General features: G+C 51.6%; 1 protein-coding gene across 7 annotated transcripts in view; it reads right to left on the bottom strand.

Annotated features, from left to right (window-relative positions):
• Nucleotides 1–26,138, bottom strand: part of ARHGAP22 (Rho GTPase activating protein 22) — a 202,839-nt gene that overhangs the window by 87,875 nt on the left and 88,826 nt on the right. The window contains exon 4 of one of the 7 annotated variants that reach the window (XM_073793359.1): nucleotides 23,688–26,040. The exons of the other annotated variants lie outside the window; for them this stretch is intronic. Coding sequence (XP_073649460.1) covers nucleotides 26,036–26,040 — 5 coding nt within the window. The 3' untranslated portion in view covers nucleotides 23,688–26,035. Of the gene's footprint in view, nucleotides 1–23,687; nucleotides 26,041–26,138 lie in introns of those variants that run through there. 7 annotated transcript variants of the gene reach the window in all.

Genomic DNA, 26,138 nt, shown 5'->3' with positions numbered 1-26,138 from the left:
GTCCGTGGAAAAATGGTCTTCCGCGAAACCGGTCCCTGATGCCAAAAAAGGTTGGGGACTGCTGTTTTAAAGGAAAAGTATGGGATGGCACGTGAGCAAATAACAGGGGTCAGGGAAGGCCTCTCAGGAAAGACTGACGTTGAGAGTTCACTGTGGGCACCACTGGAGTCCCTGAGCATTTCTGAGCAAGGAGCAGTGGGTCCCGAGGGCCACTGGAACAGTCACTGGCTACAGCTGGAGGATGGATTGGAGTGGGGGAGGGTCCAAGCAGGAAGACCCGCCGGGAGGCCACTGCAGTGGTCGGGCGGCAGGCCAGCGGCTGGACCCGGGGAGCTGGTGTGGATGGAGACAAGCAGAGGGATTCAGGTGCACTTTGGAAATGGAACTGGCAGGACCTGGCGATGGCAAATTGGAGGAGGAGGATGCAATTGAGAGCTCAGGTTTAGCCTGATGAGCTTTGGCCATTCTCTAGACCAGGAGACACCCAATGGAGGCGTCAAGTGGCTCTGGTGCTCAGAGCGAGGCCTGGGCCGGGAAACTCACTGTGACTCCGAAGAGGCTGCCAGCAAGAGGGCCGAGTGGGTGGGGGCAGAAGTGAGCCCAAGGAGGATCTGCTCATGCAGGACCCTGGGAGCAGTGGCAGAGAAGGGACGGCTGGGGAGCTGCAGCTCAGGGGAAGCCTCGACCCCGACCCACCTCCACAGGCCTGGAAATCCCTTCCCTATTGTCTCTGTTGGTCTGGCTGCTCATCCTATGAGAGCCAGCTCAGGCATCAGCTGGTCTGGGCATCCTCTGAACCAGCCCTTGCAGAGCACCCAGGCTTGCTGTTCTCCCCGCATTTCTTCTCGGCCTGCAGTGTCACCATCTGATTCCTGGGTCTCTGCTCAGCCAGGCTGTGAGCACACTGGGGGCGGACGCTGTACCCTCCCCAACTCTTTATCCTCATGCCGGGCACGAGGCCTGGAGTGGAGCGGGTGTCCCACAAATGACTGTTAAATGAACCGCCCAAGATTGCTTATTAGCAATCATGGAAGATTCTGTGAAAAATGGAAGCTTCTCAAGAAAGTGGGCTCAGAGGCTATACAAGCGTTTACACAGGAGAACCAGTTCTATCAACCCCACCTCGGGACGGCCACGCCTCCCTCCACAGCAGCGAGGGGCACCTCGTCTGCCCAGCTTGAGCTGTGCCCAGCAGCAGCGCTCCTGCCTGGCCCACTGGCCTCTGCACCCTAGCCACCAGGCACCCTGACAAGCCTGTTGACCTCAGGAAAGGGACAAGGAGTCCACGTCAACACCTCCCTCTATCACTTGGAGTGCTACAACAAGTGAGGCTGGACTCTCCCAAGTGGACTGCTGCTGGGACCCCCAGGCATCAGGAGTCAGGAACAGGTGCAGGTGAGCACGACTGTCTCCCCATCTCTGCTCCACCCACTGCTCTCCTGCCAGCTTCTCTGTTGAGTACAGTGCCAGATCACGGAGGTGACAAGACGACCGCCACCTGGGGGGACAGACCCACACCAACCAGGCACTGGAGAGAACGAAATGAACTGGGCCCCCGGGCCAGGGTTTCAGAGATGGCTCCAGGTGTAGGCCACCTTCCCAGGTCTTGACCCCTCTCAGTCCCGACTGAAGGCACCGTGAGAGGGTGTGGTGTGTGCAGGGGCCAAAGAGGTCCAGGCTGTGTGGTGGGGGGAGGCTAAGAGGGGGCTGGAGAGGGGTGACAGGCAACACCAACAAGGCTAAGAAGCTGGGCTTTCTTTTGCAGGAACTATGGGGCCAAGATGCAGCTTGAGGAGGGACATAAGGTGACAGGAGCCGTGCATGAGATGCTGGCTTGGGCAGCGGACTAGCAGAGGCAAGGATGAACTTGGGATGACCAGCTGGGAAAGCCAGCGCAGTGGAGATGATGAGGGTCTGCACAGAAACTGCAGTGGCCTTGGGGGCAGGGATGGGGACACAGCCCTGGGCAGGATCTTGGGAGCTGTCAGCCTTTGGTCATGGGAAATGAAGCAGGGGGCAGGCTCTCAGGAAACGAGAGCCAGGAGACTGGGAGAAGGGGCTCCAGCTGGAGTCCTGGATCTGCAGGCTGGAGGCGGGCAGTTCAGAGGTGGGGGCAGAGGATTTGGGGGCTTTTTCCTTAGAGGTGCTCACAATCATTGGGGCCCGGGGTGAGATGCCTGGAGGAGACTTATAGACAGAGCTCAGAGGGTGAAACAAAGAGGATTCACAGCCAGACTCGGTGCATGGGTCAGGGAAGAAGAGCTGGCCAGGGGAGGTAGGAAGGGTCGGGCAGGCGCAGTCCGGGAGGGGGGGCGCATGGGGCGGGTTCCCAAGTGCTCAGAACAGCGGGACTGTTCACCAGGTCCAGCACCAGCACGGGGTCAGGGCTAAGTATAGGAGGAGCATCGGGGGAGGCTGGGACCAGCAGACAGTTACTGGGGGCTCGTGATGGAGGGAAGGAGAGATGGGCTGGGCTTGTGGGGCACATAAGGGCAAGAGACTGCCTTTTTTTTTTTTTAAATGCTCTAATGAGAGACTGAAGCAGGTTCATGGGCTGATAGAAGGAGCCAATGGAAGGTGCTGGGGACAGAGGACATGACAGGGGGCAAGATCCCGGAAGACAGGAGGGCTCCCAATGCTGAGACCAGCAGGAAACATGAGGGGCAAAGAGTGGCAACAGGGGGTCTCAAAGGTCTCAGGGGCCTCCGGTCTGCCCTTGACCCTCCCTGGCCTTGAACAAAAGCTTCCTCAGTGGGACTTCCCTGGTGGCACAGTGGTTAAGAATCTGCCTGTCAATGCAGGAGACATGGGTTCGAGCCCTAGTCCGGGAAGATCCCACATGCCGCGGAGCAACTAAGCCTATGCGCCACAACTACTGAGCCTGCGCTCCAGAGCCCACGAGCCACAACTACTGAGCCTGAGTGCCACAACTACTGAAGCCCACGCACCTAGAGCCTGAGCTCCGCAACAAGAGAAGCCACCGCAATGAGAAGCCCGCGCACCGCAACGAAGAGTAGCCCCCGCTCTCCACAACTAGAGAAAGCCCGCGTGCGGCAATGAAGACCTAGCACAGCCAGAAATAAATAATAAATAAATTTAAAAAAAAAGAAAAAAAAGCTGCCTCAGTGCTGCACTCCTGCACCACTTCTTCCTCCAAGTCTTGGCCTTGGGTCACCATGCAAACTTGAAGAGAATGAAATCTGCCACTGAACAGCCCCACCACAGAGCTCTACATAGCAGAAGCATCTGGAAACATTGTCCAGAAACAATGAAATCAGACAGTGTCCTCAGAGTTCAGAGCAAGCCTGTTCGCTTCTGCTCTTAGTAGAGTGTAATTCTTCTCTGCACATCAGATCCTGCTCACTGACCTTTTGGCTTCTGCAGAAGAACCTGGGACCCAGGACTGCTCCATTGTAACCATCTGTCCTGTGTATGATAGTAAATGTGATTTATATCGCAGCATATCACGCCCCGAAAAGCACCTGCAGCAATCCCTCCTCAGGTTGCCCACCTGCAGCTCCACCACCAGCAGGAGGGCAGGTGTCCTCTGGAGAGAGTGCCAGGCTTTCGATTTTAAAGACATTAAGCCTAGATCTACTATGGTGACTCTGGCATGTGATGTATTTTTGCTGCTCTCTTTATGGGATTTATTATGTGAGCTTGCCTGCTTTATCAAGTACACTTTTACTCAGGGACATGGTCAAATATCCTGTTGATTGAGAAATACTCAAGAATGAAATCGATACAACAGCTGTTGTCTTGGGGAAATTTATACCAATGACCAATGGATTCTCTTTTGACCTTAAATTTAAAAACACACACTTTTCTAACCTGGAAAGTCAGAAAGCTTCTTCACAGGTAGCTTGTAACAGCTAAACACACACAACATGCACGTGCACACACACACACCCCTCGGAAACAGATGTACTGTGTCACTGCTATGACAACTCAATCACAGTCCAAAGCAGCATTTCTCAAAGCGTGTTCAAAGATATGGATGCCATGAGATGCTCTGTGAAAGGCAGGTTCCCTGGGCAGAAGTTTGGAGACTGTATCTACCATCCACCTGAATTGGAGATGCACAACTGCACCAATGTGTTGAAAGTTCTGAGAAGTCTTGCAGTGAAAAACCTTCCAAACTTTAATAACTCATGACTTCTAAGGTTATGGCCAAGAGAAACCTGCCCCTCTGTTTATAGCAGAACTCATTTGGAACAGTGGTCCAAACTGTCTCCTGCCTAGCCGGACTGGCCACATGGGTTCAAATTGGTTAAATAAGGCAACATTTAAATATTTGGGGATTTTACATTAAAAGACCAAATGTCTGCCCTCTTTGACCATCCTTCCTGCCTGCCAGTGGCTGCTGCCTGCTCTGGACAGGGCAGGTACACTCTGGCACCCCAGTGCTGCCTAGCCCCTCTCGCTCCAGTCTTGGCCAGCTCTGCTACTTTAAATGGGCTTTGGGACTTTGTGGGCCCTTCAGACTGGGTCCCTGCTCCCAGGCTGCTGTGGCCAGCTGTGCCTTAGGATGGGTTGGGAGGATGGGGGCAAACTGGGAAACACTCCTACACCAGGCCTGTTCCTCACATGGACAGTATAGCCTGGGGTCCATAGTCCCCAGAAGACAATCCTAGCAGGAGATGCCCCTGGCTCCCTTCTGGGGCTGCTAGTTGAGTAAGTACCTTCCCTAACCAAAGCCTTGCAAATCCACCCTTGCTTGTGGGACTCAGGCTCCACCTCCCTGCAGGGTTTACGGAGAAACGGTCAGAAAAGACTAAAACTGCTCCAGTCCTGCCAGGCCCCCAGTGAAATCCTTCCTGCTCTGCTCTGGGCTCTGGCCTGACCTCAGCCAGCATGCAGCCAGACCCTGCCCTGAGTCCTATGGAGGCCCTGGCTACTGCAACAGCCGAGACACGCTCACCCTCGGTCTCTTCCCTCCAAATGTGAAGGCGCACGTGCAAAATTCTTTTTTCTTTTTAAAATCAAAGTTAGGAAAACTGTTGCTCTGGGGCAATGAGAACCATGGATGTATTCATATTTCACTTGGGCTGCAAAAAAGCTCAACCACAGATACTATCTTATGGCCAGATTAACTGGGCTCTTCTCTCTTTGCTCTATATGACCTGTTCAAATGCAGGGTCCAATTTAGTTTTGCTATATTGAATACTCATGTTATAAGCTACCTCAAACCCTTTGTGAAACAAACCAATACATTTGTGCCATCCTTATCATCACCCGGACAAGAGTCCTTCAAGCTGCTTGACACATTCAAACCTTTCCTTATCGGGATCCAGAATATACTTTTCAAGGAACTGGGACCTGGCGCCCATCCTGGTAAAGCCTGCGCTGACCTTACAGTTTAAAGGAGGCTTCCCAGACTCACCTTGTCTTAACAGTCACTTAGGGAAGTCCTTAAACACACAGCTTCTCAGGCTCTTCCCCAGAGCCTATGCAGAAAGAAGGTCAGGATGGGACCCTGAAATCTGCATGTTTAACAAGCGAGGGGCAGGTGGGTTTTAGGTTCCGGCGAGCTTGGGAAGCGCTGCAGTAAAGAGTTGCATCACTACGTTTCTGACAATCAACAGGGATCGTTTCAGTCAGTCAAGGGTTAAGTTAGAAGGGCCACTGCCCAAAGGAGGCCGGACCTCATTAGCAGCCAACGTCCTCGGCGTGTTTCTCGGCTTGGAGTTCTCCCCAAGCCCGCTGCATTCCACAAGCAGCTCCCCTCGAGGTTCTACCGCGACTTTTGGAAAACTCTTGAGTCAGGGCCCCTGGGTACAAGTCTGTGACAGAGGCAGGCAAGGAGAGTGAATGGCCCTGCTCCGGGGCGGTTAAGCCGCAGAGGCGGCACCAGGCGCAAGCCAGGCTCCCTCTGCAGAGGACCTGCGGGCGGGGCCGGGAGCCAGGGGTTCCGCCGCCCCAGCCCTGGACTTGTCGGACTCTCAGCCGGCGCTCACCGTCCGCTCCGGACCCCACAGGGCGGGCGCTCCCCTCCGCTCGGCTCCACTCCTACCCCGGGGACGGACCCTAACCCCCAGCAGGGTTCCAGGAGGAGCCCCTGTACGCGTGCTCCAAAGTTCAGAGACTCTGGGGGAGTTACAGCCACCTCTGAGCCCTTTCTAAGGCGGAGGAGGCAGGTGTCGGGTGGCCCAGGGGGATCCCGCGGACAAATCCCCGAGGCGGGACTGGCGGCTCCCAGCGGCGGCTGGAGGGAACCGGCGGCGCGCGCTCCGCGCCGGAGCGCCGAGGTTCCGAGCCCGCGGCGCACGTGCGCGCCCGAGAGTTACCTTTGGGCGCTCGCAGGTGTCCCCTCCAGTCTTTGCAGCAGCACAGCCCCATGGCAGACGCCCGCGCCCGCCGCTCGGCTCCGCTGCCTGGCGCGCCGCCTGCTGCCCGCACCCCCGGGGCGGCTCGACCGACGTCCGGCCGGCGGGCAGTCTCCAGCCCGGCGCGGGGCCACCGGCCGGGCAGCTCCCTTGCCCTCACGCTCCGTACCGGTCCCGCTCCGCGGGTCTCCCGGCCTCCGGGCAGACCCTGCTAATCAATAGGAGAACGCGCAGATCGCGCCGGCTGCCCGCTTTTATCTCCGCGCGCCGGCTCCCTGCCCTCGCGGGCGCCCTCCCCGCGGCCCGTTACTCTCCCGGGGCGCCGAGCTGCGCGCTTCCGAGGGGCCACCAGGGAGCGCTGTGCGAGCCGCCGCAGTCTGCAGCTCCCTCCTCTGCCAGTTGGGAGCCGGCTAAGGGTGGGGGTCGATGCTGGCCGACCGCAGACCGGAAGGAAAGGTCCCCTCGCTGTGCAAGGGCGGCGCCACCCTTCCCCCAGCATCCTCTAAGTAGTCATCTCTTAGGTGACTTGGGGGGCGTCTACCAGGGCCACCCTGCTCTCAGTTTCCCAGCTCACCTGCACTCCACAACTGTGCAGTTGCCCAGGTTACCCCCCAGACCTGTCTGGGTTACCTATGGACTAGTGACGTTGGGTAAGTCACTTCCCCTCTGAGACTTCTGAAACGTGAAGGAAACGACACCGTTTCACATGTCATTTAGCACAAATGAAAGGTTTGATGGTATCAAGTTACGCAAACACTTGTACTCAGTTTTCTCATCCATCAGATGGAAAGAATAATAGAACTTCATTGGAGCTTTGTGAAGATTAAATTAATATTATTCATTTAATCATTAAAGTGTTTTAGGGCACAACTGGCATATTGCTAAGTGCTTTGTAAGTGTGAACTATCATCAAGTGTTGGTGAGGATTTGGAAAAATGGGTACTTTTGCCAGGAGGGTTTGCTTTGGTGCAATCTTTCTGGAAGGTAACACTCAATCAAGCTGCTTATTAAAACTAAAAATGCTAATACCGTGGGACCAAGCAATTGCATTTCTCAGCATGCATTCAGCCCACACCCCCAGGAAAACCCGTACCAGGCTTCTCATTGCAGCCCTGTTTGTAACTGCAAAAAATTGCAACCAAAAAGATGTTCATCAGTAAAGGGATTATCAAATACACTGGTATTTTCATGAAATGAAATACTATCAAAGGAGGGGGATGCAGCTGAATGTTCAAGGTCTATGGATTCATGACACTTATGTAAAACACACACCCTCAGAATATGATTTCCCTGTATAGTGCCCACTCTATGCTGGGCACTGCTCTAGGCACTTGGGCCTGGAAAAATACTTAGGAAGAAGACAAAAAATCAAGAGTTGTTCCCTCTAGGGAGAGGGCAAGTGATAAGAATGAATTGAAAGTAGGTGTCAAGGGAATTTAGCATTCTCATAGTGGTCTAATTTCTTAAAAGGAAGGCATATTTACATATTATTGTGTAATTAAACAAGTAAGAGAAATGATTTCAACTGTCCAGCACAGAGTAGGGTTCTTAATATTAGGTTCTCTCTCACCCATCCAGTTCCTAGGATCTCTTCGTGCCCCTGAAACAGGCTGTGGTCAACCTCTGATGGCCTTGGCTTGACTGGGATTTTCTCCTTCCCTCCCCATCCCGCCTTGAGAAAACAGACATGGCCTGGAGGAGACCAGTGGCAAGGCCAGGCCAGAGGCAGAGGCTGCCTGTAGCATGGAGCAGAAGAGTTAATTGTTGAGGGGGAGGCTGGGGAAGGGAGGAAAGAATGACTTGGAACAGGGAAGAGGTTTTTCCAGGAGTTAAGTCTCATTCAAAGGAGAGATTAACAACAGTGGGACAGATTTCTGCTTCCCTCTCTAACTCTCCAGAAAGACCAGGGTGAGGCTTCTTCAGGGAGAGAGGAGGGTTGCCCCGCACTAGATCCGGAAAGAAAGATGTTTTCATTTCATGACATGAAGGCGGGGGTTACAGAGAGGGAGTAACTGAGAAAAAACAGAGAGACCTGACTTCTGGTTGCTGCCAAGTCATTTTAAACAGTTTTAGCACCAGGCAAGATCACTTAGTCACAGCGGGCTTAATGAGGCCCCAGGAATTCCAAGCTAGAGCTCCCTGCATTCAGGGAGAGCATGTGCGGGGAGTGAGCCCCCGGGTGATTGTCCAACGGCCAAGTCCTACATTTGGAAAGCAAGATTTAAAAGAAAACATCACAGCGGCCATTGTGGGCTGCTTGTTTATCTTTCTAAGAGGAAGTAGCAAAGCAGGATCATTTCAAATGAACCTATTATAGAGGGTCAGCATCCCCATTGAACCGTTCAAATATATTTGGGGATACTCAACTTTTCAAAGTGACTTAAATATCAAATCCCAGGGCAGTTTACAGGACAGAACGCAAGGCAAGAGCTTATAATATTATTGCCTTGGGTTTCACACACTTTAATTCCTGATTATATTGATGTATTGTCTTTTTATAGTTTTCTAGCTGTGCGTCTATTTCTCAAGAGGGGAGGAAAATAACATTCACTATGTTTCCCACCATGTGCCAGGCAACTCACAAGTGCTATTATCTCGATTAACCACAGGACAACCCCATGAGGCATCGTTAGATTAAATTTACAGAGGAAGAAACTAAAGTTCAGGGAGGTGAAGAGACTTGCCCAGGATCAATGAAATGGTAAGTATCAGAATCAGGATGGATGGATGGATGGGTGGATGGACAGGTGAGTGGGCTGAGTAGGTGAATGAGTGGGTGGATGGGTGGGTGGGTGGATGGATGGATGGGTGGATGGGTGGACAGACAGATAGATAGATGGATGGATGGCATTTACCCCATCACGTGTAGAGTCATGGGCTGCAACTGCAAAAGCACAGACTGAGCAAGGAATTCACCTGATAATTAAAATCCCTGAACATAGACCCCTGAATTGATCATGACCCCAAACCATCTTGAACTGAGCCAAAACGTCAGGATCACTCACCGCTCCAAGGCTTCAGCTGAGCTCAAGCCACTCAACTCCAGAAAACTGACCAGGGAGGTGGGGGCCCCTGAGACATCTTCCTGAGCTAGAAGGCCAACATCCTACACATCAAGGGAAAGCAGAGCCAGAACCAGGGGGCGGGTATCCAGTGAGTACAATGAGCTCTGGGAGGAGGATCGGATGCCAGCTTTGGAGGACAAAGGCTCTGTGGGGCTGGGGCTACACCCACCCATCCAGAGCTCCACCTCCTGCTGCTTTAGTCCATTTCTCTGGGAGCCTCAAAGTTCGGTGGTGAGGATATGGGGTTGTTTCTAAGGAGGCTGCTGCTGCTGGGATCCTAACCCTCTGCAGCCTGAGCCCCTGGTTCCAGACACGCTCCAGGCCACTCGGGGATTTGCTTAGGAGTCTCAGGACCCGGCCTTCATACCCCTCTGCAGGAGTCTGGTTACTCCTCCCAGCTCATACCCAAGGTACCCCCTAGGGTGCCATCTCAAGGTGTGAGCTCAGCCCTAGGCAGCTCAGGGAAGAGTAGAAATGGGGACATGGCATCTTAGTCACAGGTGTAGCTTTGGGGGGCTGTGATGATCATTCATTCATTCATTCTTTCATTCATTTATTCATCCATGTACCAAACGATGACTGAACACAACTGAATACCTGAGAAGAACAGCCCAGGGCTGAGATCTGGGGGGACAGTGCCCCAGTCTGCTGAGCGTGGTCAGGAGAGGCTCTCCAGAGGATAGGTCTCTGAGGTGAGAGCTGAGACATGAGGAGGAGTCCAGCACCTTAGGGATGGTGTGGGAATGGTCCTCCAAGGAGCACTGTTGGTATCATGTGAAGGAGCATGGTTCCAGGGTAGGGAGCAACACAGCAGGGCGTTTAGAGCATGATGCAGCCTGTGATTCTGACTGATCAGGCTGGTGCTGGAGTGAAGGAGGGACTGGAAGGGGGCAACCGGGAGAAGGGAGGAAGCCTAGAAGCAAAAGGCATAAGGCAGGTGAGAAATGCAGGGCAGAGGAGATGGAGATCGGGTGGGACTGTGTACTAGTGAGGTGGCACCCAGCGCCCCACACCACCCAGTCCTCACATCCTGTGTGCTCCTATCCCCTTGAATCTGGACCACCCTACGACTTGCTTTAACCAACAGAAGGTGACAGAAGTGAAGTGACTCTGGGCCAGCGCTGGGCCTAAATCCTAAAATGGCTTGGTAGCTTCCGCTGTTGTCTTCCCGGGAGAACCACCCCCTTGTGAGCAGTGGGACTCAGTCCTGAGACCGCCATGCCCCGGGAAGCCTGAGCCAGCCATATGGAGAACTGAGGTCAAGGCCAGCCACGCGAGTGAGGCCGCCCTGGAGACGGTCCAGCTGTGTAGAGCAGTGATGAGCTATCCCTGCTGAGCCCTGCCCTCATTGCAGAACGAGAGCAAATAAATGTTTAAGTCACTTAGCTTTGGGGTAGTTTGTTATGCACTAACACAACTGAAACATGGGGGGCGGGGGTACATCCTCCTAATAGCCAGCACTGCCAGGCTAAGGGTGTGACATTCCATTCGAACTCAGAGCAATCCTCTGTGTTCGGTATCCTCATCATTTCCACTTCGGAGAGGAGGACACTGAGGCACAGAGAGGTGAAGGCATTTGCACAGGTAATTCATACAGCTAATGAGTGGCCGAGCTTGGATTAGAGCCCAGCCTGTCTTGTTAAGGAGCCTCCACTCTTAACTCTGTGGTAGATATTTTGGAAGGAGAGGAAACAAACTTGGCAATGGATTCACGCCGCATGGGTGTAAGGCATGTCCGTAGGTGAGGCTCGTGGTAAGAAAAGACAGCCCCTGGGAAGTGCTGGACGGGGTCTGGCAGGAAGGCCATGTGAGGCTCACTGCTCACTTAGCTTTTCAGAGTAATGCCTGTTCCCTGGCGGCCCTGACACCTGGTTAGAGGGGGCTTCTTGAAGGTAAAAGCACTTTGTAGACTGCTTATTACAATCCTACCCCGTACTGGCACTGGTATCTCCCATTTAATTTTCACAGCAGCCTCATGATGGTGATATGTCATAAGGCTCATTTTACAGGTGAGAATATAGTCATCTGCCCAGGTTATGTGAGCTCTCAAAGTCACAGAGCTGGTAGGGGGGAGAGCCTGCCCTTGAATGTGGGCAGTCTGACCACCACGGGACACCTTCTTAATGATCAGCTCCCTGCCTCCTGCTTTTGGGCCTGAGCCACCCTCTCCCATCTTCTCCTCCCATCACAGTTCTGATCTGTGTCAGGAGTTGCCCACAATTCAGTGTGCGTATTATGCTACACATACAACACTCACAGGTGTTCTGGAATTGGAAAGGACCTTACATTTTAGTACGGCCTTCTCATTTTTCATGGGAAATGCGAAGTCCAGAGAGGCTAGATCCACTCCACATCAGGCATTTCTTGAGGGCCTACTATGTGCCAGGCACTAAAGTTGAGTTGGAGACAAGTTGGGGCTATCTTCAGTCAACTGCAGTTTTTGCTTTGAAACAAATAGATGTAGAGAAATGATAAGCAGAAAAGAGGCTTCACCCACCATCTCTCAAAATAAGTTTTGTGCACTTTTACCACAGTGCATGGAAGCCAACTGATTTGGATTTAACTATCTGGTTAAACATATTAACTAGCTCCCTCCCACACCCCCATTATCCCTCATCAACAGAGCTGCTGTTATTCACTTTACAGACTCATTGCTCTGGGTTCTTTTTTCTAAAATGAAGTATGTCACTCTGGGGAAGGTGGAGTCTATTTGAAGCAAGCACACACTGCTTTGTGCTAGAAGAGGCTGTGGATCCCATAAGGAGTGGTATGCTTTTTCCTTTCTCTTAATGAGACTTAAGTCTCATTTCTCTTTTTCCTTTGGCTGCCAGGAAGCTCAGGGAAATTTTAAAGTTCGGCTTTGGCAAGTATGAAGGCACCAAAGTAGGCTTTCACATTTACGTTTTGTTTCCTGATTTTGCTTTTCTACTTTTATTTGAATTTCTTGGGTCCTTCAGTTTTATAATTATTACCATTGTGTTACCTTCATTTTAAGTGTTCTCATTAGAAGCCATTTCAAACCCTCTGTGGAATACCATAGGAGTATAAGTCGATAAGTGAATGGGATACCTCCTGTTTTAAACGAGGAGTTGGTAAACTTTTTCTGAGGGGCAGATCATAAACATATTTAAGCTTTGCCATATGGTCTCCATAGCAACTACTCAACTCTGCCCTGGTAGCATGAAATCAACCATAGACAATACAGAAATGAATGGGTGTGGCTGTGTTTCAATAAAACTTTATTTACAAAAGCAGGTGGTAAGCCAGATTTGTCCTGTGGGCTTTATGTAGTTTGCAATCCCCTGCTTAGAAGACTTTTAGACCATTAGGAAATTGTTTCCTCTTAAGTTGGGAAGTACTTGGCTTAGAAAAAAAAGTGAATTCTCATCTCTAAGAGGCGGGGATTCTGTCCAAGATGTCTAGTTTCCATTTCTGGGTGACAGATTAGGAAAAAGCAACTGCACAAGCTGTCTGGACAGTTGGCTCTCGGGAGAGATCCACAGTGCCCGGGAGGGGTCAGTCTCTGATACAGTGGGCTCTGAAGTCTGCCAGCCAGAGCCTATTCTCCTGCACATTTGCTATGCCCAGTCCTCAGGGAGGGGGGCAATGGGGGCCGGGCCCCAAGGTGCATGGCCAGCCGGCTTCCCCAGCTCCGGCCAATGGGCCTTCAGCCGCTGCGGATGTTGTTTGTGGAAGGAATGTGTCTGCAGCTCCAAATTCCCACAGAGAAAGACAAGGGGAATCGTTGGAGAGAAATTCCTGGGCCACATTTTTCTTGCTGTTCATGTGGCCTGAAGCCATTGAACTTGGCCAGACTGCCCAGAGAGGGATTTTACAAAGCCCATTGTCCTTCCTGAAGCCTCACCCCCAGCCCTGCTCCCACCTGCTCTTTCTGCCTTTCTTTCTTTCCTCCCCCAGCCCCAGGAGAAATGCAGCATGGGAAAGAGCGGGAGGCCAGGGCCATGGCCCCGAGGGCTTTTGCTCCTTGTCCAGGATTGACCGGCTGCAGCAGCAGCTCCTCGAAGGCAGGCAGGGCACTTCCTGGTGGCTGTGATGGCATCAGAACTTTCCATACACTACAGGGGCATGGTCTCATCTGCTTGAGCAGGAGTCACCAGGTCGTACACTTGCTTCAGTAATAAAAGCAACACATACTGAGCATCTGCTGTGTGCCAAGTACTGAGCATTCTACATACATTTACTCAAACTCCATAAGAACGCTATTACAACCCCCATTTTACTGATGGGGAAACTGAGGCGCAGAGCTGCTAAGTGATTTACCTGGGGTTCCACAGCTAGTAAGAGACAGGATTTGAACTGAGGAGCCTGGCTCCAGCGTGGCTCTTACCTCTCCCTTTCAGTACGTGCGATCCCCGTGGCTCAGCATTCCATTACAGATACTGCCCTAATGGCGAGTCTCCACAGTATTAGAAAAATCCAGGTGACAAAGCGTTTGCATAGATAAGACCTGTGCACCTTTGAAGGTTCCCAGCATCCCCACGTGCCACAGAAGATAAGACCCTCTACCATGAGCCTGGCCCATCTGTTGTCTGGTCCGCCTGGCTGAGGGCACAGCACTGTGACCTGGGGGTTAATTAGTCCTCCTTGCGGTTGTCACCATTGCTGCTGCAGCTGCTGAGAGTGGAAGGGAGTGACCTCAGTTACCGGGTGAGTCTCTGAGTGTTTGCAATGCACCAGCCTCCAGGATTGGCAATTTGCATACATTATATGTCTTAAGCACAACCACCCTGAGACTGAATGTAGAAAACCTCATGTCACAGATAAAGAAACCAGCACGTTAATCAGGTAATTAATGCCGGCTGCCGTTACAAAACAACCGCAAATCTTAGAGCCTCAACCCTATAAACATTCTTTCATGCTCAGGTCACCATCTCAAGTAGGTCAGTATGAAAGGCGGGTGGGAGGACGCTCTGCTCCAGGCGGTCACTCAGGGACTCAGGCTCCTTCTAGGACCTCAGCGTCCTCCCCTGGGTCCTTTCCATCAGAGGAGGGAAGAGGGAGCAGGGGGATCTCAGGGAATTTTAGGGGCTGAGAGCAGCCTGCAGTCACACTCCCACCCACATTCCATTGTCCAGCGTTCAGTCATGTGACCCATCTTGCTGTGGGCGAGGCTGGAAAACTGTCTGCATGGACTTAGGAAAGGGAAACAGGTTTGGCTGCCATCCTGGGGTTCAGAGAGGTGAGGTGCTGTGAGGGGCAGGTGGGCCATAAGATGCCCAAGCCTGTCTTTGGCCTCTGTACTGCCTTGACTAAAACTGAGTTGAATTCCAACTTCCACCACCTTGAAAGATCTTCTGTCTTTCAGTGGGGCAATGGATGGGGCCGAAGGTGCTGAAGGGCTATGAGGATTAACTGGGATATTAAGAGAAGTAAGTGCCCAACAGCCTTCCCTTTCATAGTAGAGCTGCAGCCAGCGGTGCTGGGCAGGTGGAGGGGCGGCACTGGGACAATCTCAGCCCAGAGGAGAGAGGTGGGGATGGCAGAGTCCACTGGGTGGGGGTTCAAGTACCTGTGCTTGCTGCTGCCACCTAGCTGTAGAAGGAGGAAGCACAGGACAAGCCGGCTTCGCGATTCTGGTTCTGGTGGGCAAGGGTCCAGGCTACTTCCATCCCATACTGATGCCCATTAGGTTTCTTAGCAGAAGCTGGCCTTGGCCATGTGTCTAAAGCATAGATGCTGGGATGGGTGAAGTCCCCGTTCCCCAAGGTTTTGCTGTGGAAGCAGCAACGCTTCCAGGATGTTCTGCTCAGGCCTCAGCATTTCCCTCAGTCTGGAGGACTCCTAGCCTGATAAGGCAGGACCTCTGAGGTATGACTGTGGATGTCCTTGCTGACCACTCCCACAGGGCTGCCCCAGGATGGTGGGCATGGGTGGGCCCCTCCCAAGCTGGCCTTGGTGTGTCAATGAGATCACAGGTGTGTGGGAACCGGCTGCTGGGCACCACAGAAATACCCCCGTGGGGAGGGAGAGGGCCACCAAATCTCTCCAGGGCCACACAGCACCTCTGGCACATGAGATCTTGCTTCGGGAGAGGGTCCACAAGCTTCTAGTGCTCCACTCTGTCAAATCACACCCAGACACACACAATTTCCAGGGGCGAGTTGGCCTCAGATGGCCAGGTCAGATCCAGTTCTAGCATTTGACAACTCCCAAGGACCACCGTTTCTCTTCTCCCTACTCAGTCCCAGGTGGAGCTCGCTAACCCCATGGCCACAAGCACCCTTCCCACAGCCAGGCCTTGGTCCACCCAACAGGTGTCCCGAACACCAAATCCCAAGAAGAGTTTTTCAGACTATGGACTCCAACCCAATAGGGGGGTCATGAAATCAACTCAGTAGGTCTTGGCCAGTCTTTTAAAAAATGAGATAGAATCACAGAGAGTGGAAAATGCCAGTGGGCACTGCATATAGGAACAGTACTGTTCTGTGAAAGCCTTGCTTCAGCGTGTGCCTGAGCCCTCAGGTGGGATGTAATGTTTATTTCTTGTCAAAAAAAGTGTGAAAACACAGTGGTGATGCAGCCGTCTCATTCCTTCCAGAAAACTTGGGCTCTTTGTGCAAATTAGTCCACACATTTCTCTTCCTCCCCAATTCTCCCCACAGATCCCCCTTCTGCTGCATGCCAAAGGAGGGCACGATCTTTGCCAAGCCACTCAAAAACTACAAAATAGAACCCACCACTACCGGCCACAAAAGGTCCCGTTAAGCACAGATCCCAGGATGCTGGGTGCTTACTCGTCTGGCATTTGCATCTCTAAGAGGGCCACTTAAGTGACCCTTCACAGAACAAAGAAGATCAGCTTCTCTCAATTTAAAAGAAAAGAAAAGAAAACCTTCCGCGCTGCACAGCTCTTCAGTGGAGGCTCCTGCGCGGTGGGCTGGTCTGGCAAGCACTTTGTTCTGACACATCTGGTGAGTTGCTGTTCCCTCTCCAGCATCATTCCTGAGACAGTTATTTGTGGAGTGCCACTCAGTGCCAGACACGGGAAACCACAGACCAGAGCCCCCTGCCCGACGGCCCTTCTCAGCCCGGCGCGCGCGCGCGCGCGCGTGTGTGTGTGTGTGTGTGTGTGTGTGTGTGTGATGAGGACGGCCGCTCCTCTGCCAGCTCCAGGCCTTTCCTCCCAGAGGAAGGCTCCGCCCATGGCAGGTGTGTTCTGGGCCTCACCTGCTCCAGCTCTTCCCCAGAGCCGGTCAGGAAAGGCCTGGCTCTCTAGGATGCTGGGATTCTCGTCATTCCTGCCTGTGGGTGGTAGAGGCCCCTCACGTGTCTGAGTGGCTATGATGTACCAGGCACCGCTGCATCCCGCATCCCTGCCGAGGCCCATCAGGGTCATTACTGTCACCATCCAGTGAGGCTCAGGAGATGAGGTGACTTTCTAAAGCACGCACACAGCCAGGAAGAAGCCAGTTCTTCCCAGGACCTCAGACTCTTGTGGCTCTGTTCTTCCCACTCGACCACAGGCAGCATTTGGAAGTGACCAGGTGGTGGAGCAGGTGGCGCAAATGACGGGCCATAGCTGGGGTAGCAGCCTGCTCAGATGGAGGGGCTAAGAGGATGCGGGACCTTCCAGGGAGGAGGGGAGGAAGGTGAGCCAGGTCTTTGAGGTTTGGGGCCTTAAGAGTGTGAGCTGGATTCTCCAGGCCAGTGAAAGTCAGTTCTGCTGCCAAAGGCCCACTGCTCTGGCCGCTTCACTACTAACTGCATGTCTGTACCAGGTTGCTAGGGCTGCTGTGACCAATCAGCACAAACTGGGTGGCTCACAACAACAGAAATTGGTTCTCTCAGCGTTCTGGAGGCTAGAAGTCTGCAATGGAGGTGTTGGCAGGGCATGCTCCTTCTAAAGGCTCTAGGGAAGGCTGTCCATGCTCTTTACTAGTGCTGGCGTTGCGGGGACTCCTCGGCCTTCCTTAGCTCGTAGCTGCGTCACTCCAATCTCTGCCTCCATCCTCACATGACCTCTCCCTTGAGTGTCTGTGTGTCCAAATCTCTTCTCATAAGGACACCAGTCATTAATTTAGGGCCCACCCTATGCCAGATGTCATCTTAACTCATTTTATCGGCAAAGACCCTATTTCCAAATAAGGTTACATTCTGAGACTGCCGGTGGACATGAATTTCGGGGGGACAAGAACAACCTCCATCTTTTCCCAGCCATGGCCTCCTCAGCTCTGCTTCCTCCAGTGCAAGTCTGCAAGAAAAGCATCAGGGGCAGCTGTGCCCTCAGAACCCAGGAAAGTATCACTGACCTTGAGGAAAGCTTCCAAATCTGGTGTTTTGTTTTGTTTTTATTTTAGTTATTGTAGCCCCAGTTTTTAACATTCTGGTATTCCAGAATAATGTGCTTTTAAAACACAACAAACTCCAGGTATTTTTGTGATATATTTTTTAAAAATTGGAATCATTTACACCTGGGGATATGCTTCAATAGACGTTTAGATCCAGTAAGGAAAAGTTGTTTAGAAAGTGGTTTTCTATTCCTCCATAATCCACAGTGGGGAAGAGAACCAAGGTGCCTCTATTGCAACATAAATCCTTATTCTGGTTCAAAGACTTTCCGAACCAGTGGCCTTCAAACACAACTCCTCCCAGCAACCCATCCACCAGACCCGTGGGATCACCTACCCAGGAGGATGCTGCAGAAGATGAGACAAACTGGAAATGCTTTTTCGGAGATAAAACTAGAGGTCATGATCCATTAAAAGATGTAGCCCCTGCTAACCACGAAAAGGAGTTAAAAAAACCCTCTAGCATACTGAATAAGAAAGAAGATTATTTGAAGGTAACGCACTCAAAGGATAATCTTAGATTGAAATTTAGTTTGGAACAATATCCTCAAAAATTTTTTAGCAACTAGAAAAAAGGGCCCCAAATATGCTCGTGATTCAAAACTAACATCAAATAGTGTGATTTCAAGCGTTCATTATTATTAAACTTTTCTTTGTCTTATGGGGCTTGGTTTGTTTTTGTTTGTTTGTTTGTTTTTTGCGGTACGCGGGCCTCTCACTGTTGTGGCCTCTCCCGTTGCGGAGCACAGGCTCCGGACGCGCAGGCTCAGCGGCCATGGCTCACGGGCCCAGCTGCTCCGCGGCCTGTGGGATCTTCCCGGACCGGGGCACGAACCCGTGTCCCCTGCATCGGCAGGCAGACTCTCAACCACTGCGCCACCAGGGAAACCCGGTTTGTTATTTTTGAATAATATTTTATTAATTTCATCTGCTAATAATTTTTATTAGGAGGGTAATATTTTCAGTGTTTATGTTTTCACTTAATGCTTTTCATATGTATGCAATTTCTATTTGAAATGTATAAAATATGTAGCTTCACTGAATTTAACAATTTTATGTATTCTGTAGCCTTTTGGTGGAAAATATTGATAATTAAGGCTGATATTTTAGAAACGCAGGGAATAAATACCTGCATTCATGTGTGTTGTTTTGCTCCGGCAACTGCAGTTATTAACATCTTACTTAACAGCTTCTGCTAACTATGTTCCAGGCCTGGGGATTAATGCTCCACATGGAGATGCTCTTATTGAGCCCATTTTACAGATGAAGAGACTGAAGTTTAAAGGGTTATGCGACTCGCTCAGGACCCCAGACGTGGGCAGAGGCTGAGCCACAGCTGAATCTCAGACAGTGTGACTCAACACCTCGCCCTTAACCACAGCCGCACAAGAATGGGGGTGTCCAATGGCTCGGCCAATAAATGGGGGTGTCCAATGACTCGGCCAATACACAATAACTATCATTTTCTAACCATCTTTGATTTTGAGTTTTTAATTGCCTACGCTAGAGCTCCCAGACTCAAACCCTTATAGAGAGATGAGACAGGTAAGTTGAACTGAGAAAGCAGGTGCCAGGGGCAGAAGGGGGCCTGGGATGGGGACGATAGGGAGAGGTGGGGATTCTGGCCAACTGGAGGATACTCAAGCTCTGTCCAAAAGGAGCAGCTGTTACTGAGATCCTGTTAATTGTTTATATGGAGAAAGTAGGCCCAAATTCACCCTTATAGAAATCTACATTATCAATGGGTAAAACCTTTTGCTTTTAAACATGTTTCATGAGCCAAACAAAATACGTCTTGCGGGCCAGAACCAGCCCATGGGCAATCAGCCCTGGTTACAGCTCGGCTTGCAGCCTGGGAACTACACTCAATTTCTTGTCACTGTTTGCCTCTCTCTACCATCACTTTCAGCTCCCTTCCTGCTTTTGAGTTGCTGCTCTTTCATAGGTTTAATTTATCAAGCATCTTGAAGAGCACGGCACCCTAGTTTCTGCACGCACAGATGCAAGACCCTCCTTCAGAAGCTTATAGTCCAGGGTTGGGTAGCACTGATGTTGTTTCGCTTGGGAGCATGGCTTTGCATTTAACATGCACACAAATCGCTCAGGGCTTATTGCTATAACCCAGATTCTGTTTCAGTAGTTCTGAGTGGGGCCTGATAATCTGCATTTACAACAAGCTCCCAGTGATGCTGATGCAGCTGGTCCATGGACCACACCTGTGTATGAAGGACCTAGACTAAAGAACAGCCTTGTGTCTAAGTTCCTAAGCTAAAGGCTCTCCATCAGAGGAGTCTCTGTACCTGGGCTTGGCTTCCCAGAGGTGACCTGGGTCATTCAACCCCCCACCCACTAATCCCCTGCCACATTCCTCCCCACATCCTAATTTATCTAGAGATTTAGTCTAGCTGAGATCACTCGTAAAGAATTTTATCTACATCTTTGTTCTGAGCTGGCACTGAGTATACCTCCTCCTGCACATCACCCTTTCCCATCCGGTATGCATATCTCTAGCTGAGGAATTTCTGTCTGCGCCCCTCTGTGTCTCAGACCTGTGGTGCCCGGCACCCTCCTCGGTTCCTGTTGGCAGCCTAAGATGGGACCCTGGACGGGGACTCACCTGGATGGACCCCGGTCTCCATCTTGTACTAGTCATGTGACTTTGGACAAGTTACCCCTCTGTGCCTCAGTTTCCAAATCTCTACAACAGGAGTGTAAGGTGCAATCACCTGGGAAGACTGAACCAATACACTGTAGGGTGCCCTTCCCACTTGTCTTTCTAAAAAGAAACTCAACAGATGACTTTAAGAATCTCATGTTGCTTGTGTCCTGCGGAAAATGTTAATATAGGGAATTTATTCCTATTGCTGTCCCAGGAACACGACCAGTTGCTCTTGAAGGAATTTAGCAGGTTTCCCCTGTGAGTGGTCTTTCATTCCGTCTGTCAGCAAACATGTTCCTGTACCTGATCTGGGTCGGGGCGTGTGAGGGGCAGCCATACAGAAGGTGGGCAGACACGTGCACAGTCGCCATAGCTGCAGGAGTGCCACACACAGGTGTCTTGCAAAGTCAGGAAATGTCAAGCTGTTAAACCGGGCATTTGCCAATTTTCAAATAATATTCTCAATGTTTTTTCATGTGAAACACCCCTAAGAAACAAGGGGCCCAGTGGTCAGTCAATCAATCAATAGACCACAGAATGGCCAGAAAGTCACAAAGTTCTGAGAAAGTACTGTATTTGTTATACTTTTTGATATAAATAACTTGACCCATTGCCTTATAGTATATTATATAGTATATTATTTGAAAAGGTTACTAACTACTCTTTAAAGATACATTGATCCTTTGTTTCTAGGTTTTGCAGACACCTTATTGTAATACTTGCTAAACTGTATAGAATACTTAACACAGGCCAGTATTGTCCTAAGATATAGGTGTATCACATCACAAAAACACTATGGGGTATGTACTTAAAAAAAAAGTTTTCTTTTGAAATAATTCTAGATTCACTGGAAGTTGCAAAGAATTGTACAGAGAGGTCCCATGCACTCTTCACCCAGCCTCCCCCGATATTAGCATCTTATATAACTACAGCACAGCATCAAAACCAGGAAGCCGACCTTGTACGATCAATCCACAGAACTGATTCAGATTCTGCCAGTTATACCTGGACTGGGGTGTGTGTGTGTGTGTGTGTGTGTGTGTGTGTGTGTGTGTGTGTAATGAGGCAGGGGAGGGGTCTATGCAGTTTTATCACATGTGTAGCTACATGAAACTATCACCACCATTAAGTTACTTAACTATATCATCAGAGTAAGGCTCCCTCTGCTCCTCCTTTATAGTCACATCCAACCCCTTTACCCCCATCCCTAACCCAAGATATAGATATACCCAAGGTATAGGTATACTTTAATTATTCTCATTTTATATATGAGGAAACTGAGGCACAGTGAAGTTAGCAATTGACCAAGGTCACATAGCTAGTAAGTTCTGGGTCTGGTTTTTGAACTCTATCATTAAAAAGACGCATCGCAGGGAGGGGTTTGTGGGAGCATGTGGGAGTGGAGTCTGGAAGGGCTTCCTAGATCTTTGTCTCGAATAGAGAAAGAGCATCACTTACAATGGGGGAGGGATGGAACATCGGACGACGTGGGAGTGGAACTGAGGGCTGCAAAACTGAATCCAGGTTGTCACAGCTGCTAGTCTGGGCTTCCGTGACCTCACAATGACCCAGTCATCTTCATTCCCAAACTTCTTCTCCCTGTCTGTCCTTTTTTAGTTGCCCAGCAGCCTGGCAGTCATTTTGGACTTCACCTCCAGCATCCTGTCCCTCACCGGGTCTGGCCTTTCTGCCTCCCAGCCATCCCCCATCCTCCCAGCCACAGCTTGGTTCCAACTTGTCAGTACCCAGTGCCTGCTGCTCTATTAAAGCAGCCCCCCCCAACTGGTTTCGGGTCTCCCTTGTTACCACCCATGCCAGTCCGGTCTTCTCATTGTTGCTGAATACGATCATAACTTTCCCCTTCAGTGGCTCCTCATTGCTTATAAGACTGTCCAAATGCCAAGGCTCTTTGGGATCTAACCCACGGCGAATGGCTCAGAGTTAGCCAAGCTCTCTCATGCCCCAGGATATTGGCACAACTGTGCGTGTCTCCTCCCGTGCTCCTTGTCTGGGCCAGACACTGAGCACCGGGCTGAAGTTGCAGGTGTGAATCAGACATGGACCCCGCCCCCGAGGAGACCTAAGTCTGATGAGAGAAACGTAACTGCCCCCAAAAGAGAAGAAGGTCAAAAACCAAGAGGTACTTTCAATCGTGCATGAAAGGTGCACAGAAGCAGGTGCGGCTCTGAACGAGGAGCCCTGAGGTGGGAGAAGGTGGGTCACCTGGCTGGGACGAGGATGACAGTGGCAAGCCTGGAGTCTGGATCCATGCGCCTCCCCAAGCCAGGGCAGGACACTTCCTGGAGTCCCCGCAGGCCATGCAGGTGGCCCCCACTGTGCTGATCAGGAGGCCGTGGGTCAGGCAGAGTGTCACACTTGCCAAGGTGAGGCTGAGCCAGCGCACTGGGGTAAGGACCGTGTTACGCACTCAGGAAGCCAGGCTGCCCTGGTGGTGGGCAGCCCTGGGTGGGCCGCTAAAGGCAATTTCTGATTGGCCTCATTCAAGAGAGGTGGCTTCAGTCTAATCACCTAACGGACCACAGCCTTGATTTGCAAGGGATGCAGGCACTGCCTCCGAGGGCAACATTCCCTGATGCCCTCTGGGGTGGCGGCAGTTCCATTTAAAGGCCCCTCTGCCTTAGTGGAGCAGGATGTGGGAGAAGCGGAGACTTCAGCAAGTGCAGGAGCATCTCTATTAACAGGCCCAAAGGGAGAGGACAGGGCAGCAGTGGCTTCGGGCCCAGGGCAAGGGATGGACGGGAAGAACACAGGGCTGGGCTATGATGGGTGTAGCACGCTCAGCGCCTGGAGAAGCCACATCCCTTCTGGGTGCCAAGTTTATGAATAGGATAAAGACACTGATAAGATGTGCACTGAATTCATTTATGACTGGAGGCTCTGAGGGCTAGTGAATTTGCAAGAAGAGATCAACAGGGGTGTTAGGCTGAGCTCACAGGCTGGAGTCTAGAGCAAGAGAACAGAAAGTCAGGTCCTGCGTTTACGTCCAGTAGCCCACAGTCAGGGCTGAAGGGCCTGCGACCAGGGCAGGTGCACAGGGTCCCTACTCAGAAGGACCCTGTGTTAGGAATTCACTGCTCTCTGGTGGCTGTCTTGAGGTTGTCAACCATTTTGCCTTTAAATTTGTGTTTTATAAGTGAACTCTGATGGGCCAGGGGAGCGTGTGCAAGGGCTTGGAACCTCAATTCTCTGGTGGTCCTGCCCCTGGCAGCCTCCTGCTTCCAGGGGTGCTGAGCCACCCACTGTTTCCTGGTGCCCCAGGCCAACAGCCCCCCTTCCCCCTCCCCCCAGTGACTGCTGCCACCCCCTTCCCCTAGTCTGGCAGAAGGCTGGGGTCAGGGCCACCAACCCAGCACAGTCTCAGGGTGGAGCACGGTGGTGACAGTCCCGGCCTTGGTTGACAGCACCAGTGCACAGGGTAGGGCATCGGGCTGCGGGAAAGGGAGATGCCTGGTTGGACTCCCTCACCCAGGAAGGTGCACGGCGCCGCGGTCCAGTGGCTGCCGAGAGGGAGACCCGCAGCTGGTGGGAGTGTGCGCTGCACCTCGGGGGACCCTGGGTGCCTGTGAGTGGTCTCCTCTCATCCCACGAGTATCTCCTCCACCCAAGGGAGTGCGCCATTTAAACAGCAAATAGAAAACCCCGTGCCTGGTCTGGCCCTAGGCCCCTACAAAGAATAGCTACACCTGCTCCCGTGTCACAGTGCTTCGTGAGGCCGTCAAGCCCCTTGGTGCCCTCTTCCTACCACAGTGGAGCAGCTCAGCCTCGTTTGCATAAGGCCCTCAAGCACAGTGCTGGGATCATCACCTCCTTTATTCCAGACTCATGTCTCCATGGACACAGCCTCTGGGCTCCTTGCTCCTGTAGCTGCCCCTCCACTGTACGCAGGACCAAGTACCTAATTTGTGGGGCCCAGTGCAAAGTAAAAACGCAGCGCTCCACCTCCAAAAAGCAGGGGAAAAGCACCATTAAAGGCATCAGATATAAAATTTCCCCTTTCTTCCATGAGCCCCCTTTCAATCTGTCAAAGTGTGGTCCCAGGCCAGCAGCGCAGCATCACCTGGGAGCGCATTCGAAATGCAGGTCCTCTGGCCCCATCCCAGACCCTGGAATCAGTAACTTTGGGGATGAGCCCAGCATTCTAGGTTTTGATAAGTGCTCCAGGGGATTCTGCTACGCAGGAAAACTTGAGAACAACTGCTGGAGAGCTGGGATTTGTTTGTTTTGAAAGCCATAAACTAAAGAAATTTGAAATCTTATTTGAAGTTTGTTTGTATATGGTAAAGAGGAGTTGAAAGAAAGGGAGAGAGGGAGGGAGAGAGAGAGGAGAGAGGAAAGAAGGAGGGAGGGAGGAAGGGGAGAGAGAGAACGGGCTGGTGGAGAGCAGAGGAGTGTTCTCTGCACATCCACGTATCTTAGTTCACTTGATGTTCACATCCTTCTTGCCAAGTAGGTAGTTTTCTTTCTATTATCAGATGATGAAAATGAGACTCAGAGAATGTAAGTTATTGGCCCAAGTTCTTGCCATTAGTGTGTGGTGGAACTAAACTGTGAATCTTGGTGTCTGATTTCAAAACCTAGGCTTTGGGTTTCCCTGGTGGCACAGTGGTTGAGAATCTGCCTGCCAATGCAGGGGACACGGGTTCGAGCCCTGGTCTGGGAGGATCCCACACGCCGCGGAGCAACTAGGCCCGTGAGCCACAATTACTGAGCCTGCGCGTCTGGAGCCTGTGCTCCACAACAAGAGAGGCTGCGATAGTGAGAGGCCCGCGCACCGCCATGAAGCGTGGCCCCCGCACAGAGACGAAGACCCAACACAGCCATAAATAAATAAATAAATAAAGCAAACTGTCAACAAGTAAAAATACATAAACACTATTATATTAAAAAAAACTCAAAAAAACCTAGGCTTTTCCCCCAGTTGTTCCTCCTCCTTCCTCCCTCCCCTTCATTTTAGGAGTACCTGCTGAGCACCTATTCTATGTCAGGCATTGCACCCAGTCGCCTCCGCATCCAGGTCTGTGCTGTGCAGTACGGCTCCACCACACACACGTGGCTGCTGAGAACTTGAAATGCAGCTGGCGTAACTGAGCAAGGGGATTGTCAATTTCATTACAAGCGCGGCTTGCTTTATATTTCTATTGAACAGGGCTGCTCTAGAACATGATTTTGGCCAAAAGGAATGAACTGCAACCTCCTCTTCAAGGGCATCTGTTTCCAGAGACATCAGTGGGAGTTTCCCATACCTGGTCCTGTGTTTTGTTAAGAGAAGTGAGGTTAAGACAGTAGGGCCAGACCACAAAGCAGGGAAGTTCCAGAAACCACTCCTGTATTTGCTGATTCTCCCACCCTCAGGGGTGGGGAGCGCTTGTGAACTGCTCATCTAATTTCATTTCTAGTCATTACCCATCGTCTGGCGCTCTGCAGGCAAACTCAGCAGGGCCACCCGGGGTCAGGCTGATATGCCGGCTGGCTGGTACCAGGTGCCGAGATAGGCTGGGATCGGCATCCTGCTCAGGAGGCGGCTGAGGAGATGAGCGATGCTCTGGGGATGTCAGGAGCACCGTATCAGTCTACTTCTACAGAGTAATCTGTGTGTGCTGGCTTCGCTCCAAGGTCAGGCCTCACAGATAGCAGGCAGCAGTTCTCCTATCTGCTTCAAGCTGCAGGCGGATAAGGACAGGCAGCTGTAAGCTCAATGCCCGAGAGAGGCTTCAAAGATCCAGTGTAGCCGTAAGAAACTGCTGGAACCCGTTCTCGC

This window comes from Tursiops truncatus, chromosome 16, assembly GCF_011762595.2.
Source record: "Tursiops truncatus isolate mTurTru1 chromosome 16, mTurTru1.mat.Y, whole genome shotgun sequence".
Taxonomy (NCBI): Eukaryota; Metazoa; Chordata; class Mammalia; order Artiodactyla; family Delphinidae; genus Tursiops; species Tursiops truncatus.
The sequence above is the reverse complement of the archived record's forward strand: the minus strand, read 5'-3'. Positions and strand labels throughout refer to the sequence as shown.